The sequence below is a fragment of the Anopheles bellator genome, chromosome 2 (assembly GCF_943735745.2).
Source record: "Anopheles bellator chromosome 2, idAnoBellAS_SP24_06.2, whole genome shotgun sequence".
NCBI classification, from domain to species: domain Eukaryota; kingdom Metazoa; phylum Arthropoda; class Insecta; order Diptera; family Culicidae; genus Anopheles; species Anopheles bellator.
This window is the reverse complement of record NC_071286.1, coordinates 15,230,676-15,247,959: the sequence shown is the minus strand read 5'-3', so window position 1 is coordinate 15,247,959 and position 17,284 is coordinate 15,230,676. Positions and strand designations below refer to the sequence as shown.

The 17,284-nt window shown below is 52.4% G+C and overlaps 1 protein-coding gene across 1 annotated transcript; it reads right to left on the bottom strand.

Annotated features, from left to right (window-relative positions):
* Nucleotides 1–1,436: 1,436 nt before the first annotated feature.
* Nucleotides 1,437–7,840, bottom strand: LOC131207064 (cadherin-23). Its single transcript, XM_058199673.1, has 12 exons — nucleotides 6,955–7,840; nucleotides 6,689–6,891; nucleotides 4,960–6,624; nucleotides 4,301–4,894; nucleotides 4,077–4,234; nucleotides 3,598–4,000; nucleotides 3,055–3,540; nucleotides 2,756–2,995; nucleotides 2,367–2,689; nucleotides 2,094–2,292; nucleotides 1,838–2,033; nucleotides 1,437–1,780 (listed from the first exon to the last, which is right to left on the bottom strand). Exons 1-12 carry the CDS (start codon nucleotides 7,838–7,840, stop codon nucleotides 1,437–1,439), a joined length of 5,697 nt encoding a protein of 1,898 aa, XP_058055656.1.
* Between the last annotated feature and the right edge of the window lie 9,444 nt (nucleotides 7,841–17,284).

The window sequence follows — 17,284 nt, the reverse complement described above, 5'->3', positions numbered from 1 at the left end:
GCGGGTGACCGAACAAGGAATTACTCCCCGAGCTCCCGGAGTTGTTCGTTACGTGGTTACGGCTCGGCTCCAAATCCTCCGAATATGAATCGTGCCAGCGTTACCGGAGTAGTTCCAGGACACAGTGGCGAGGCCGAATGAATGAACGGAATGTGTTTGTTGAAAGATTAAACAGGGTGTAGGGTTGCCTGTGTAGCCGGTCGACCTGGAGCACTCTAGCCGCGTAGGGAGTTGCGTCTCGTGTGGCGGGCGCAGGGGTTTCGAAAGAATGAAGAAGGCACACGTTGGAATCCTCGCGGGACTAAAATTTCATGCGTCTAGATACAACCGACGGAGGCGAGATTCTTAGGCGAGAAGCTGGGATTAGATTGCGCGCGGCACCGTGAGACCTAACTCACTGGCCACCCCACAGGGCGCCGCGTATGGCTGGAAGACAGCGTAATATTAAGCTGATTAACAGCCTCCCGTAACTTTATTTATAGCACCGAATGGTGCTCGAAGCCCTCTCGGTGGGCCTCGGTTATCTGTGGTCGGTCTGGCCGCCCAAAAAGGTTCCCCAGTCCAGAAGAGCACTCGGCGCGTTACCTTTATCCTGCGGCGATGTGGCGACCCAGTGCGTCGAGATACGACGGGACGAACTCGAGTGGTTCCGAATCGTGGGGTCGCCCACCCTGGGGGTTGAGTAGTGTATGCGGGGGTTGGAGGCAGTCCTTCACACCGGGCACCGGGGAACGCATCGTAAATCGGTGCCGATCTAATCGGCGAAGATTTAGATTTGACTTCATTAATCACGATAAGTGCGAAGCGGTATTTAGTGAGGCGCCGCGCGCACCAATGTGTAGGTGTCTGTTCGTGTTTGTACGTGTGTACGGACCCTCGGGGGGAAGATTAGGCGTTAACCCCCCGCCGGAGCGAGCGACCGCGAAACCACCGCACCATAAACAACCTGGATACCGACGGCCGAAAGGACCAATTTAATCGTAAAGCGTGATGCCGCTCTATAGTCGTTGTTATACATGTTTGTGTTTGTGTGTCTGTGTTGTACGTGTGTTGCGAGTAAAACAAAAAAAAGAGAACAGATATTTATACTGGACCAACCGGAAGTACTGTAACCAAGCCCCTCCCCATACGAAACAATCCGGACGACACGAGAGAACCGACACGCCAATAAACCTGTTTGATGCATGTCAACGCTGGCGATAGCAGTAGAGTGTAACCAGCCTTTTTTCTGCGACCTACGCCCCTGGCTTGACGTGATGACCCCGCGAGCGATGAGATTGACGTATCGTCCTGCCAGCCGTGGTAAGTGAACGAGAGGAGCAACAAAAACCGGCCCAGTTCGGTCGGGCTACTACTGGAGGAAGCCCAAATTTAGGTTCGACTTAATTCTATTTACTGTGACAATGTACAATGTGTGCTGTAACGCCCCCGCTGCGTTACAGCTCCGTCGTTTCGAGGTTCCGGGCGTACGCGGCCGTGTCCGTCATCTGCTGGGTGATCTGATAGTTGGCCGCATTGTTGGCCTCGCCGGTCCTGCGCGACACCTCGTACTGCAGGCAGTTGTCGATGAAGAACCCGGAGCTGAGCGAACGCTCGTACTGCGCGTCGATGGCGTCCTTGCACTTGTCGAACTCGTCCCGCAGCCACTCCCCGCCCTCGCCAGCCGGTCCCGTTTCGCCGGTCGCGATCCAGATCGGGTTGCTGCCCTTCACGCTGTGCTTGTTGGTGTTCGGGACCGCTCCGAGCACCTCCTGGTACATCCGGCTCGGTCCGGACGTCCCTGCGGAAGTGTAAACCAGGTCAGTATCGGGATGGAATCCTGCCGTGGGAGCCCTACCGTAGGCAGCAATTTTGGCCGCCCGCAACCGTCGGCGGTACGTGAGTCGTTGCGACACCGACAGCCCGATCACGACGATGAGCAGCGCCCCGAGCACGATGTTGGTGACAAACAGCCAAACTATGTTCACCGAAAGCTCGTCCATTTCGGGCGTCTGGATCAACTGCGAGGCTTGCGTGTCCAGCACGTTGAACTCCTGCAACATTGTTGGAATGTGATAAAATCGTGGCTCCATCGTGTCCACCGGTGATCCTACCTTAAACAGTCTGTCAAGCTTTTCGACGTGCCGATCCAAAAGGTGCAGCACCTCGTGCACATCCAGCACCGAGTTGTTCTTCTGGTCGACCAGATGCATAAACATGTCGCTCTTGGTGCGGTCAACCGACCCGTCCGGATTCTCGTGGACCCGGATATCGTCGATGTTGACAATGCATCCGCTTACGTTGGCCAAAATCCTGCAAAAGAGTGACCCGAGCGATTTAGTGACCCGAGTTTCGGTTCGTGTACCGTGCACCGCCTCTTGACTCACTCTCGGAAGCTGTGAATGTTGTGGCGGATCTCGGACGGCCGCTGGCGGAGGATAAACTTCACGCGCTGGTCCTCCCGAATGAGGTAGATGAAGACGTGGGCCCGATCGGAGCACCCGTACGAGTCGTTCGCCGTGACGGAGAAATCGAAATAGCCTCGCATCGACTTCTGGGGGAAAAAGTTGAGCACCACCAGGCCCGTGTCGGCGTCGACCAGAAACGGATCACTCCGGAGATCGTCGAGTCCCTCGGCGAGGGTTTTGCGTATGTCACTGTGCCGATGGTACCGCACCAACCCATTCAGACCATCGTCGGCGTCGTGTGCCTGGGGAGTGGAGAGTTTCGGTAAGCACAAACATGATCAGCGCAACAGTTGCCAGACACCGCGCACCTTTAGCTGAAGGATCGTGGCCCCGAACTGGAACGAGGTAGAGATTCCGCCGGTGAATATTTTCGACTCAAACACCGGCGAGTTGTCGTTGATGTCGTTCACGTAGACGGTTGCTTTCAACAGGCTGGCCACATGGCCAGCGTTCGGTTCCGACGAGAGGTTGCCCCTGGCACAGTCTTCCGTGGCTTTGATGTGCAGCTTGAAGCGAGACTTTACCTCCCGATCCAGTTCCTTCTCGACCTGGCCAAAACGCAAAAGCTTATCGGTTGCCAATTCTTCAACCAGTTACCCTTTCTTACCATCAAGTCGTGCTTAATCGGATCCAACGCAAAGTGTCCATCCTCGTTGCCCTGCACAATGTAGTAGCAAACGGTGGACGACGGTGGGCCGTCAAGCGGATCGAGGTAATCCTGATCGATCGTATCGGGCAGCCGTATCCTTTCCGCGCCGGGTGTTGTGTGTTCGGTAAAGTTGAGGCTAATTTCTTTGAGCAAAAACTGGGGCTGATTATCGTTCACATCCCGCACGTACACGATCAGGTCGACGGTGCTGCTGAGTGGTGTCGGTACTCCCTGATCGTACGCTTCGATCCGCAGGTCGTAGATCATCTGCGTTTCTCGGTCGAGTGGTGACGCTACACTGAGCTCCCCCGTTTCCCGGTCGATGCTGAACTTCTTGTAGATGCCCGTTGAGTCCATCCGGAGCCGATACCGTACGATGGCGTTCTCGCCCACATCCTCGTCGTAGGCGTGCACCTGGAAGAACGGCTTGCCGACCGTTGTGTTCTGCAAAGCCCCGGAACGTAAGAATTCCTATTCTAATTGCAACTGACAGGTACGAACCTCGAACACCTTCACCGTCGTGTTGCCACTGGGCACCACAAACACCGGCGCGTGATCGTTGAAGTCTGCCACACATATCTCGATGGTGTCCCGGGCGCTATTCGGCACCGCTCCGGCGTCGCTCACGATCACATCGAGACTGTAGTTGCCGTACAGGTTTTTCAGCGGGCCACGGGCATAGATTTCTGCCGACTGTGCCGCCGTCTGCTGGATGTAGAAGATTCCCGAAACGTCGTTGATATCGAAGCTGATCTGCCCGTTCGGTGTCGCGGGATCGTCGGCATCGGTCGCTCGCAGTTTTGCGATCGGCTCATTCACATTGTGGTACTCCGTGATCATGCTGCACCCGGTGGTTGGTTTCTGGATTACCGGCACGTTGTCATTCTCATCCGTGACGTGGACCCTGCCGCCGTGGGGTAAGCAAATCGTTCGAAATAAGGACCCACCACGCCAGGTGATAGCGACCAAGGCGTACTTACAGTATGTGTTTGAACGCGTTCCGACTTTCGCCGTTCAGATAACCGTACGGATAGTTATCCCACGCTTCGACCGCCATCATGTACCGATCCGTGTCCTCCCGGTCCAACGAGCCCGCCACACGCAGGACGCCGCTTTCCGGATCGATGCTAAACTTTTCCTGCGAAGCAACACCAAACGGGTTTAAACAGAAAGGAAGAAACGGAAATCCCCTCGGTGGCGGTACCTTCGAGCTGACGCGATCCAACAGGTACGTGATGCGTCCAAAGTCCCCCGAGTCGAGATCCTTCGCGAGTATGGCCACTATCTCCGTCCCGATGGTGGCGTTCTCCGATACGTAAAAATCACCGACACCGTCGACAAAGTACGGGTTGTTATCGTTCTCGTCCAGCACCTGTACAAACACCTCGACGAAGGATGCCCTCGGCGGGATGCCAAAGTCGGTGGCTCGGACGGAAAAGTTTAGCCAACCGAACTCCTCGTGGTCGATCCGATTGCGCACCACTATCTCGCCCGTGTGATCGTCAACGTGCAGCAGTTCCAGGACCGCCTTCTCACCCTCGAGATTGTACTTGACCGTTTTGTTGATATCCGGATCCTCGGCCACGACCGTGCCCACCGTTACACCGTACTGAGTGTTTTCGGAGATCGAGTATTTGTAGAATGGTTTCCGGAACCGTGGGTTATTATCGTTCTCGTCCAGGATGCCTATCCTCAGGACGGTGCTCGCTATCTGGTCACCCCTCTCGGCGGCCACGTCTTCCACCATGCAGACGAGCTTGATTTCGGAAATTTTCTCACGATCCAACAGTTTCGAGATCTGCGGTAAACAAACGAACCGGTGTTAGTCGCCGATCGTCCACAAAGCCCCCCAGGTTTACTCACCTTCAGCAGCCCGTTCGCCGGGTCCAGGACGAATGCCGCCGCAAAGTCGTAGTCGTCCAGCTTCACCGGAACTCCCTCCTCGGTTTTGCCCTCCGACTGGCTGCGATCGATGTAGTACCGTAGCATCGCACCCTCGTCCGGATCGTTGGCCATCAGCCGGTAAACCTCCGTCCCGACCGGGGTGTTCTCCCGGACGGAGATGGCCGTCGGGCCCGCAAACACCGGTGGCTTGTTGTTCACATCGGTGATGGTCACGTTCACCAGGCACGATCCCTGCAGTTGCTGACCTCCGTTGCCACCGTCAGTGGCAATCACTTCCAACAGGTACGACGTCCCACTGGCCATCGAATCCGGACCGATCAGATCCGGATCGAGCGAAGCTCCGCTCGTGACGGAAATCTCACCCGTTTCCGCACCGATCACGAACTTCCCATCGGCACCCTGCTGGATCCGGTAGCTTACCAGATTGTTCGGAAACGAGCCATCACCGTCCATGGCCACCACCTTCAGGACCGGGTAACCGCTCATCGTATCTTCCGGCAGTTCGATCGCGTACTGTGACTCCAGAAATGCCGGTGCATGGTCGTTCACATCCTGCACGTACACCGTGACCGTAACCTCCGCCGTCAACGGTGGACTTCCCTGATCGCTTGCCTCCACCGTCAGCGTAATTGCCCGGGTCGTTTCCGTGGCGCTAACACCATCGAGCTGCTCAAAGTCGACCGCCTCCCGGATGGCGAGACGCCCCGTCTTGAGACCCACATGAAAGTGTTCGGCATGCCGTGTGTCGAGTAGCCGATACTCGACGGCACTGTTGGGTGATCCTTCCTGGTCGTTGTCTCTCGCTTCGACCGCGATCGGTGATTCAAACTCGAACGCGTTCTCCTTCAACCGCACGTCGTACTGTTTCTGCAGAAATACCGGCGCATTGTCGTTCACGTCGATCAGGTTCAGGATCAGCTGGACCGTGTTACGGTTCCCTCGGCCACCATTATCTTGCGCCTCCACCGAGAGGTAATGCTTCTGGACGATCTCCCGATCGAACAGGTGATCGTCGAACGAGGTGACCGTTATCACCCCGGTCCGTGGATCCAGATGCAGCGAATGGGAGATGCTGCCGGTCAGATTCGTGTACCGCACGCCCTCGGTACCGTAGGTCCCCGAGTCCCGGTCGGTAGCCTCAATCTGCACCAACACCGTGCCGGTAGTGACATTCTCCGGCACATCGATCTCGTAGATCGGTTGGGAAAACTCGGGAAAATTATCATTCTGATCGAGTACCCGCACACGGACCCGAGCCGAACTGCTACGGCTGGCCAGTTCCACTTCGCTCGCCACGATCGTCAGGTTTACCTCCCGCAACCGCTCGTAGTCCAGCAGGGCCGGGTTCTTGACGCGAATCCCAAACGTTGCCTCGTTAAGGGCCTGGCTCGGGGTGACCTCGAAGATGTCACTCGGAGGCTGCAGCGACAGGCGGAACGTGCCGTTCGTGCCCTGATCGTAGTCGAACACCTCGTTCAGGCTGCCTTCGACGAACGTGGCCAGCGTGTTCTCCTGGGCGTTCTCAACAATTTCGCACCGGTACGCTTCGCTCCGGAACCGCGGTAGTTCATCGTTCACGTCCGTCACGATAACCGTAATTTCCATCGTAGCCGAAGGCGGTGGCTAGGGCGCGTGGAGTGACGGATTAGATTGCAGGTTGACCAGTGCCCCCAGTACCCCTACTTACCTTCAGCTCACTCTGCTCGGTGGCCACAATCTCCAGAATGAACGCTCCGTTGATGGGATTGCCGGAGTCTTCACGGTCCAGCTGCTGTCTCGTCCGGACCGAGCCCTTCAGTCGGTCAATCTCGAACAGCTCGCTGGCATTGCTGCCGGCTATACCGTACACGATCCGATTGTTGATACCTCGATCCCCATCCACGGCTTTTACTGTTTTGCGAACGTACAAATCATATAATATCATGTAGATCCAGCGGACTCGATGTGTATTACCTCGCATTACTTCCGAGCCGACGAGAGCATCCTCCGATATCCGGACGACGGGTTGCGTGACCAGAAACTCCGGTGGCTGATCCTCGACGTCCTTCACTCGCACGAGCAGTGCGGCCGTCCCCGTATTGATTCGCCCCTGTATTGCACGATCCACGGCCAGGACGTTGATGTGATAGAAGTGCTGGCGTTCGTAATCGAGAGACCGTGCCAACCGCACGACACCCTTCCCGTTGACGGTGGCCACCGAGAACACGTTGTTCTCCTCGCTCAGCCCCTGGAGGTAGTAGATCACCTGGCCGTACGCACCCTCGTCCTTGTCGGTCGCCTCCAGTGTGGTCAGAATGCCCGGCGGGCTATCCTCGGCCACCTCCAGGACCGACGCGAACGGCTTAAAAATCGGTTCGTTATCGTTGATGTCCTCCACGAGCAGCAGGAAGCTCTGCGTGACGAAGTTGCCCTCACCGAGCCGCCCATCGGTTAGGGTCAGGATCAGGGTGTACTCCTCCTTCGTTTCCCGGTCGAGCTCGTGGTTCAGATACACGTACGCCTCGCTGGAGGTATTCTGTTTCAGTCTTATAATGTGGCTGTCGCCGCTCTTCTGCACGCCGAACGTGAGCGGGTCTCCGTCTGCGTCGTATCCGCGCAGCCTGTAGATCAGCGTCCCGACCGGTGTGTCCGGGTGTTCTTTCAGCCGTATCACTATCTCCGCGTGGTCATCGATCAGGAACACCGGCGCTCGATTGCAGCTGACCGTGCACACGCACACGCCTAAAACTAGGAGCAGGTTCGGCAGAAGCCGCCGCTCGAACCGCTGCCATTTGAGTCGGCCGACACTCCGTTTGAGTATTGCCATCGGAGACCAGTCCACGCGGTGATCACTGTTCATGATGGACTCGCTTAGAGATAGTGTCTGAAACGTCAAATGGAGAATCACGATAAATCCTTCGCACAGCCCACGAAATAAATCAATTCAAGTTTCCGAGCGGCACCCGGAGTAAACGTCAGCATTATAAAACACGCCATTACGGTTCCATTACTCCGATAACATCTCGCAGGCAGCCAGGAGCTAAACGAAGTAATGTGATACATGTGAACCAGTTAATCTTCCGGCAACTTTCCACAAGTTCTAGCTTCTGCCGATGCCGTGGGTCGCCCACCGGCCAGCGTATCCTCAGGTATCGGTGCGGGGATTTGGTTCAGATCAGTGGAAAGCAAAACATTAGTCTTTCCACGCGCAGCAGAGCCTCCAGCCCAGCGGACCTGGGCTGTGTCTAGTGAATCGTAATTGCTCTTCAGGGTGCAGGCACCGGATCGAGTGGGGCCGCTGGACGAGAGAGGGCACACACTTCACGGTCGCAAACAATGAGGCTCTCCAGCGTTACAGGCGTTGCCCTACGTGCGGTTCGTGGTTCCCCGGTGACGATAAGAATCGGCTTTTCCACTGAGGCGAGCAATGGGGTGCTTGAGGGTTAGGTGGAAAGCTATGCTACCCTCTCCGTGGCGATAGCATCGCATATGCTTACGCCCGGGCCGAATAAGTGTTTGTCTGGCGTTTAATGCGCTGATTGCGCCGAAGGAAGGGTGCCATTTTCACACGCTCAATCGGATCGGTTCGAGCTTTGGGGAGATTCTTCGGGGGAACCTCCCTTGATGCCTTGACCCGTTACCCTGGCTGGTTGGATTATTTGCGCGGAATTGTTTAAAAAGATGTCAGAACTTTCCCAGTTACAATTTTTAGCTGACAAAGCTGTCTTAGGGCGTTGTTTGTGGGAGCTTTCCAGTTAAATCGAATCGCAGTTCTAAGATTGTGTTGGGTTTATGAAAAACCGTAAAGTTATTACACTGGCTTTGCAACGTAAAGTAAAACAGCTATAAGGTGCTCAAATAAGCGTTCTCTTTTTAATTTGGTTATGAAAAAACGGCTGAATATTTTTCGATGTTTGAACTTTTATTCGAAAAGTTGATTCTTTAATTTTTTATGAAAAACAATTTCGGTAATCCACCACGTCGGGCTTAACAGTTCGATCAGTCCATGAGATCGACCTATTTCCGAGTACATTTTCGTCTGTCTGTGGGCCTATCGCGGTAATTGCAATTTCAATTTCGTTCGTAAGATCGTCAATAGTTGCTGGTTTGTTCGCGTAACATAAATATCAATTGTGGCTGCCGCTGTATGGCACGTAGCGGCGCCCTGTTGAAACCAAATGCCGTTCAAGTTCTCAGCTTCAATTTCACCGAACAACCAATCAGCTGAAATCCGCACTAAACAGTCACTCGTTTTGGGTGCATTGGCTTCTCTTGCACGACGTGTGGCTTTTCCCGAGGGAGACATGAGCTTAAATGAAATGAGCCTTTCAAATATGGTACCGTTCGAGTTGAATGTTCAAGTATCGAAAAATATTAAGCCTTTTTTTTATAACCAAACGAAAAAGAGAACGATTGTTTGACCACCGTACAATAAACATCCTTCAAATAGAAATAATGTACAGAAAAGTAAGTAAAACGCTATCTAAAGTTATTGAATAAAAGTAATTGAGAAAATCATGTTGACAACTCTTTTCTAAAATAAAAAGATTCAGTTGACAATATAGGATACGCTTTTTGTGATGATAAACTTTGCATTGGAATTGAAAATATAGACATTAGTTTTTCTATATTTTTACCTATAAAGTCCATGAAATTACGTATAGAGGAAAGACATCTCAAAGTCATGTGCCATTGACTGGCCTTAAGGAGAAAGTTCATTTTGTTTTCAGGAATGATTGTGATGGTCAAAAGAATGGTGCCACCATTGACTCTTCCAGCTATCTTTCCAAAAAAACATGTTTAATGAATGCAAGATGAGATTTTTCTGTCTTTCATTTCAATTCCATGTACTTCGCCTCCAAAACGGATCAAAGGTTGAACTTTTTGAATCGAGACATTCAGTTGATTTAGCTGATTAATTCCCACCGGATTGAACCAAATGAACCGATTCCAGGCCATCCGATTGCCAAACCTCATTGGCTTTTACTTGGTGATAGAATTTTAACAAGATCATAACGATGCAACCACTCCGTCCGATCGCAACGATCTTGATACGCAACGCTCCGGCTACGTACCCGGTGACGGTGGCCCAGATTTCTGCTCACTAAACACCTACTAATTTTGTGAAAGACAAACACAACCGCAGACGGAGACAGTATTTCACGCTACGGTGCTACGTAATGCCCAATGAGGGCCGCTGCCAACCGCCCTCCGGTGACGAAACCAAGTATTCCCAAGCTCCGGACGCTGGTACAATGAGAGTCGCGGCCGCAGCGCGCATGTTTACATGCTCAGCCAGCAGCATATTACCCGCTGGCTGACCCAGACCGCGGGGGCCACATTGCATGCCGCCGCGAGATGATGAAAATGCGTGAGAAAAACTCGAACAACGCCGCGGTCAGAGCTCCGGTCTGAAAGTCGTCCCCATCTTCGGGCGTTGAGAGGCGATTTTCGATCAGACTTTTCGGTTGACCCCTTCCTCCTATATCGCCTCGAGCGCCAGCAGAGGACCGTACCGATCGACAAAGGCGGCCGGGAAGTTTTCCCGTATCGTCGTCGATCTCGTTGGTCGATTTGTCCGGCTTCGGGACGGCGGCCCAATCGCGGTGAACCATCTTCTTGTTTCGTCAGCGCAAAAGTTTCCGGCAGCCTTCGGGGTAGCCTTCTCATTTTTAATTTTCGAACGGGCAGAGATTGACACTGGCCGATAGTGACCGTTGTGTTGTGCAACCGTTAGCCCAACTTACCCGAGTTTTCATCACCCGGTCCCGCGCGGGCACCAATCAAACCCGGCCGGGCCGGATCCACGGCAGTCGATCCGACAAAGTCCACCGCACGGTTCCGGCCACACTCCTCTCGAAAGGCTCGAATTGCTTGATGTTCACTTTCCACCCGGCCATTAGCACTCAGCACTCTTCACATACACCCCGTGGGGGAGGGGCTGTTTCGGGAGGGATCGAAAATATTTCACAACACAACACGCCCACCACGGGTGAAAGTCTAGCTCCAGGGCCACTAAATACCTTATCGAAAACAGTTTGATATCCGGCGATGCGTTGTTGCCGGTGCAGACCTTGAATGGTGGGAAACTTTTCGCGAAACTCACAGACACCAAACGGAGCAGGCCCTTCACTCGGCGCTGGATGCGTTTTTTTGACGCGTCTCCCCGGTTGCTGCGATGCTAATGAGCGCACTTATCACTGGCACTCCAACGGGCTTTTCCGCCTTTCGCAAATTGACCGATTACAACGGGGTTTCGGAGTTGGGAAATTACGCGACACCTCCCGGGTAGGAAGGGGGACTTTCGCGGGACTCGCGAGTCTGGACGTAAGACCCGCACTCCGGGGATCGCGTAATAAACGCGCGCTTGCACGCTCCAATGAGCAGTTCCGCGGGCCGGGACCAGAAGTCAGCACCTGTAGCCAGATAGCACCCTGTGCCCCGGTTCCTGGTGGCGCCACGGAAGAGCGATTCTTCCCGCTGATGTTCCGGAGCCCTCGGTTCTCGCACGGTTCGCTGCGGTCACCAACTGTTTCGGTTCTCGTTGGTTCTACCGGAGCCGCCCGCCTTTCGCTATGCTGCTGGCAGGTTGCTTCTTCGCTTGGCTGTTTCGGCGTTGTTTTTGTTCGCCAGCAACACCGGCATCGGTTGTGCGCGGTCCTTGTTATTTGTTTAACAATTCCCCAACCGGCATGAGCCAGCATGGCGTGAATCGTACACTTTCGCTTTGCACATCACACACGCAGACACGCAGACACACGTGAAAACAGTAACAATAAACCCCATCGCAGAACCTGAGAAGACGGCGTTCCAAGGGGTTCCGGCCGTTTATTCGCGGAAAGCGCGCCGCACAGTAATTGGGCACGGTCGAGTTTCCCGGTTCCGACACATCCGCCTACGGCGACACTGGAGCCCCGACTGAGTAGCGCCCCGTGGAAAGGCCCACCGCGGGTCTGGAAAAGCCACCCAGAAAGACCTCTGCGGGCCACCACCCGGTGGCGGGGTTCCCGGGAACGCCGACACGGTCTCCGCTCTCTCGGTTCCATTATTTTCCAGGCATTTCAAAAGCGATGCATAAGCAACACGGCCACCGGGTAGCAGTAGGCAGTGAGGTTAACCCTTCGGTGTGCAGCGACCATTCCGCCACGCAGGGATGCCATAAAGATCAGCGAGCCTGAACGAGTGGTCAACCGTGGGTTGCTGCTAGGTCACAGGCAAAAAGTGTCGAAAAGGATCCGGATCCACTACGCTACGACCAGGGACTAGTACACTCGCGGCTGTGGAAGTTCCAGCACCTTCGCTGGGCACCGAAGGGTGAATGGCGTGCCAAAAGATCGTGTCCATGGGAGCCATGAGAAGGGAGCCAACAATGCGTAACGCCAACTGGCACGCCGCTGCATGAATTAAAGCGGCAGTTTATGAGGGCGGCGGCAGATCCGGCGCTGGTGGTGGTGGTGGGGGAGTTGGTGGTGGCCCAGCATACGCAGCATAAGTGCGCACGCTGTCACCCGAAACGTGTTCTCCCTCGCATAGCAGAGCGCCCGAAATTCCGACACCCAGAACGCAATTATCTATCCGGCCCGGTAGGAATGTCATATGCTGGACCCCGACCGAACTTCCGAAAATGCAAATCACCCCCTCCCGCCAACCTACAGCCGATGCCCGCCGCCCGCACGGCATCGAACTGCAATTACACGTACCGCGCCGACCACTCTGGCAACAGATGGTCTTGAACCGTCCGCCCGGAGGACCCCGGGCGGCGGCGCATCATTTCGGATGCTAATTAATTCAATGCCAACCGCTCCACGGAGGGTGCCATCGTCCTCGGTGGACAAACGCAAGTGCCACCGATCCGTGACGGCGATCCGGCGCGCGACATGTGTCATACCGAACGGGCGGATTCGGTGATCAACCAGCGGTCGGCCTACCCACAATCCGTCTGCTAACCGGCCAGAAAACGTAACCACCAAACCGGGGAGGGCGGTGTTTTAACGGCCAGACGCCACCTCCAGAGGGCGTTAGTGTGCCCTAAGAGGACAATTATGTTTTGGGTTTTTGCAGCGGAAGATTACCTGTTGAGCCCTTGTTCCCACCGTACTAACGTGACGGGACACGCGAACCGACCGGACTTGCGACACCCAGCGGGGCCAACGTCAGCATAACAGGGCCCCGTGCCCGTAACATGGGCACATACACCCACCGTAAGCATAACAAATTGGGCCCCGGCTCGGCCACGGGTTTGCCAACGAGGGTGAAAGCTTCTGCAAGCTGTTTTCCTTTTCCGTTGCTCCGTGCTCCAATTCTTACGGCTCGTCGTCGGTTCGTGCCGGACACTTCCGCCCGGCCAGGGGCCAGCAGAAAGCAATTTTCTTGGCGCTCTGGACCATGGTTTTCCCCACGGGCGTTTTGCGCGAATTGCGCGGGACTACGGGAAAGTTTTTCGGGCCACCAGCAGTGGATGGCCGGGCGGAGAAACAAGAGGCAGAAACTGGAAGCATTCCGACGGTCATGCGTAGGGTGAAAAGGATAACCAGAATTACCCAATAAAAATTCGAATTAACTTTGGTTTAGTTTGTTTTTCCATACTTTTGTTATGGCCATCAGCTTGTCATACTTCCTCAAAGGGCCCGAAAAGTGCTCCTCGAAAAGACGGGTTTAGTTTAGGATATAGGGGATAGCGAAAAGTTCTGGTCACTGGACTTGCTTAGTTTCATTTTGGGTAAAAGCCTAGTCAAGCCTCCAAAACGTGGATTCCAATACCGAAAACCAATCTGATTCGAATTCGAAATGTTATCCTAGCGCTAGCTCATTCACTTTGGTCAACGTTCTTGGAAAGTTGGTGAGTTTCTGTTTTGGATTAAAATGCGGCTAATAATAATTCAAAATCTGGTTTTTTAAATTGGCACAACTAAATTACCGTTAAATTTAGTAATAGTTCATTTTACTATTTCATGGATTCCTACTGTATTGTTTCAAATAAGTTAACAATTGGTTGACTGAGAAACACCATAATGAAAGCATGTAAAAAAATCAATTTTTATTACTCAAATTTTATTTATTTAAAAATCAAATTTTATTATAAATAAGTAAATCTACTCTAGTTGTTTTATTATCGACTAAAACGAAGGAAATTCTGGTAGAAAATTTAAGACTTCAAGCTTCGAGCATGTTTTCGTGGTGCTTCAATTCATCCATGGCCACAAATGGCCCTGAATGTAATATAATCGTCATAATTTTGCTCTTAAAACCTCAAAATATCATTCAACGTCTCAAACGAGCGATTCCAAAAGTTTCAAATTTTCTCTGTTTTAATTTTCTATTTATAAAGGGACATAGTGCCCCGAACATACTTTCACTTTAAGCTCAATAGCCAAATTATTCATTGCTGAAATGGAAACATGCCCTTGGGAGCATTACAAAATGAGTTGCAGTAACTAAACGAATTAAATAATAGCCTCCAACCTTGACCTCATTACTGCCAGTAGATCTGCTCCAATTAGGTGGTGAAAAGAAACAGCCTAACCCAATCAGTTATAAACCCCAATTCCGGATGGACACTGTTGCTGCTACTCAGCCAACAAACTTTATTATCACAGATTCAGATTCCAACGCAGCAAGTACCGATGTTGCGGTTGACGCCTTTACTGTCCCTTCAGATGCCAGAAAGGTGGCTCAACACCGACCCTACCACTGACCATCTCGTGGACAAAAAATGGCAAGTAACAATCACGAGTTGCAAGCAAGGATTTCACGAAGGATGGCAGCAATTATAAGATGACAAAAAACGGGCGGACAGAACTTTCCGGTGGACCCAATATTTCACTTTTCGCTTCGCGCGTGTTTCCCTAATTGACTTGCTCCATCTTTCTCCCGCAATCGTCTAATGCGCGCGAGCTTAGGCTTTTCTGGGATTGTTTTGCTTTTCGTTTCGTTCCATCTCGCACCAATCTATTAGGGCTTTGAAGGGCCCGTCTTCCGATGTCCGGTTTCCGCCAAACCGTCCGGGTTTATTGTTGCGGCAGACGCCCATGATGGATCGGATAGGCAGTCGCTTTTTGATAGCCAAATTTATTGCCATCATCATTCTGCGGTGTTGACCTTCGGCGAGAAACTTTCGGCGGGGGTCGGGCTGGGCCGTCACGGGGCCGGGACTCCGTTAGGAAACGGTAGCTCGCGGAGCGCGCGTGCAAGGTTGTAATCCTCCGGTCACTGTTGTAAAAGTACCGCGGCTCGTTGTCGAAGTAATTTCGAACGGGGTTCAAAGTGGCGCGCGAAAAGCGACACGGCCATTGGCACGTGGTTACCGTTAGCTCTCGTTCCGCGCACAAGCACACGCTCTTCATTAACATTCGACAAATCGCGAAATTGGAAATTCGCGGTGCGGTGTTCCCTTTAATGTGCTGAAATGAAAGCATCGACAGAAATCAATAACATTCTGTAAATTAATAATGATCCGCGCTTTTGTTCTCCATTAATCAACATCAACGCGCGATTGATGATGACGGTGACAGGGTGCCACCGTACAGGGTGATGACGATGCGCTGTGGTCGTGGTGGTGGTTGCAAGGCGGACCCGGAAACCAAAAAGAACAAGCACTCTGCTCCCCCGGCTCTTCAACCTGAGCTCGAAATAGAGACATCGGAAATAGAGACATTCGCCCGATGCACATTCAGACGCCTGGGAAGGGCGGGTGGCGTTGGGCGTACTGATGCTGACTTTAAAGTAATTGATTTCCGCCACCCTGGCGCGCCACTTCGATTTCCGTCCCCGGGCGTCGTAGAGAGGCACCCCACATTTGATTTCCGCCGTCGGTCCAAATGCGGCGCGCAATGCAAGTGCTCGGTGGTCCGCAATTAGACGGATATTAGCTAAGCTTTCTCGGCGGTACGTAGAGTACGGTGGGTACCTCTTCCATTATTCGCCAACCTGCGGCACCGGAACAACGGTACAAGATGCCGATGTGTCATTGTGTGCCACTTCCGCCGCTGCCACACGTGACACGCCGGGGCGCGACAGGTTGCGTTAGGTTTGTGTTTTGCAAAGAGTAAGATGTAGATTCAGCCCAAAAAGGTCAATGGGAGGTTTTACTGTCAAAAGAAGCACTTTGTCGTTCTTCTTTAGCATAAATTTATTCTGTTATGTTGGTACACACTTCAGATGAACGTATGCGAAGTTTCAGTTCTCTCCATTCTTTGTTTACAAGCCATTTAGTATCGTCGACCTGTCAGTATCTTTTGACAATGGAAAATATCTAGTATCGTGTAGTGATTGAATTACTTTAATTATTTTTGGAAAGTTTGAAAGCAAAATAAATTTATGAACGAAGGTTGAAAGTATATAGGACTCTTCGCTTTCAATTGGTACATTAAAAATGGGTTTCTGAATTTAATCATGATGGTACAAGTCAATAAAAGGATCTTCTTCAAGGACGTCCAAAAACAGCAAAAACGGTCAAAATCGTTGCAAAAGTAAAGGTAAGAGGCTGAAGAGTGGTTTAAATCTGGATCTTGGGTTCCGAAACGAGTTCGTGTTCAGAAATCAGCCAAGAAGACGTTAGCATCAGTTGTTTGAGATCCGAAGAGAATTTTGTTCTTGGATTACTTGCGACCTGGTAAAACAATAAATTCCGATTTTTACCGCTTAGATCAGCTGAAGACCCGGAAAATTCGTTGCTAAAGACCCGGTTTGCAGGAGAAAAAAAATCCTTCTCCATCAGAACAATGCACCGTGGCACAAGAGCCGTTTGACAATAGCAAAAATTCACGAATTAAAGTTCGGATTGTTGGAGCACCCACCATATTCACCAGATTTGGCCCCTAGCGACTTCCTTCTGGTTCCAGACCCAAAAAAAATCATTCGTGGAGAGTCTTTTTCATGAAATGATGAGGTCAGCTGCGTATTTTGTAGCCCTTCCAGAATCTCATGGATGGATCTCGGTATCTCGATAAATTGGAATTTCGTTGGAACAAGTGTAAGAAAGGTAGGTAGAAAGATGAAATTTTCGCTCGGAACGTAAACCTTCTTAACGTGGTATCTCCTTAATACTTTTTCGAGCAAATATTGGTTTGATTCGTTGTCTCCGGCGTTTTTCGCGGGCTACTGCCGCGCTGTCATCGCTTTTTGCCTTCAACTTCCCCATTAAACGCCTTAATTCAATAGCATTCCTGGCGGCGGCCACCATCCGGCCAAGCAAATTCGCACATCACTGTGCGCCATGAAGAAGTCCGTCGTTTGCGCTGATTCATGACGGGGTGGAATTAATTTATCAGAACCGGGCAAGAAATTCATCGGCGAGCCACCCCAC

Bases quoted from the DNA above. Each gene is read 5' to 3' on its own strand.
- LOC131207064 (XM_058199673.1), bottom strand. From the start codon at position 7,840: ATGAACAGTGATCACCGCGTGGACTGGTCTCCGATGGCAATACTCAAA. The intron at 6,625-6,688 runs GTAAGTAGGGGT...CACGCGCCCTAG, and splicing joins CCGAGCAGAGTGAGCTGAAG to CCACCGCCTTCGGCTACGAT. The intron at 4,001-4,076 runs GTAAGTACGCCT...CCACGGCGGCAG, and splicing joins AACGCGTTCAAACACATACT to GGTCCACGTCACGGATGAGA.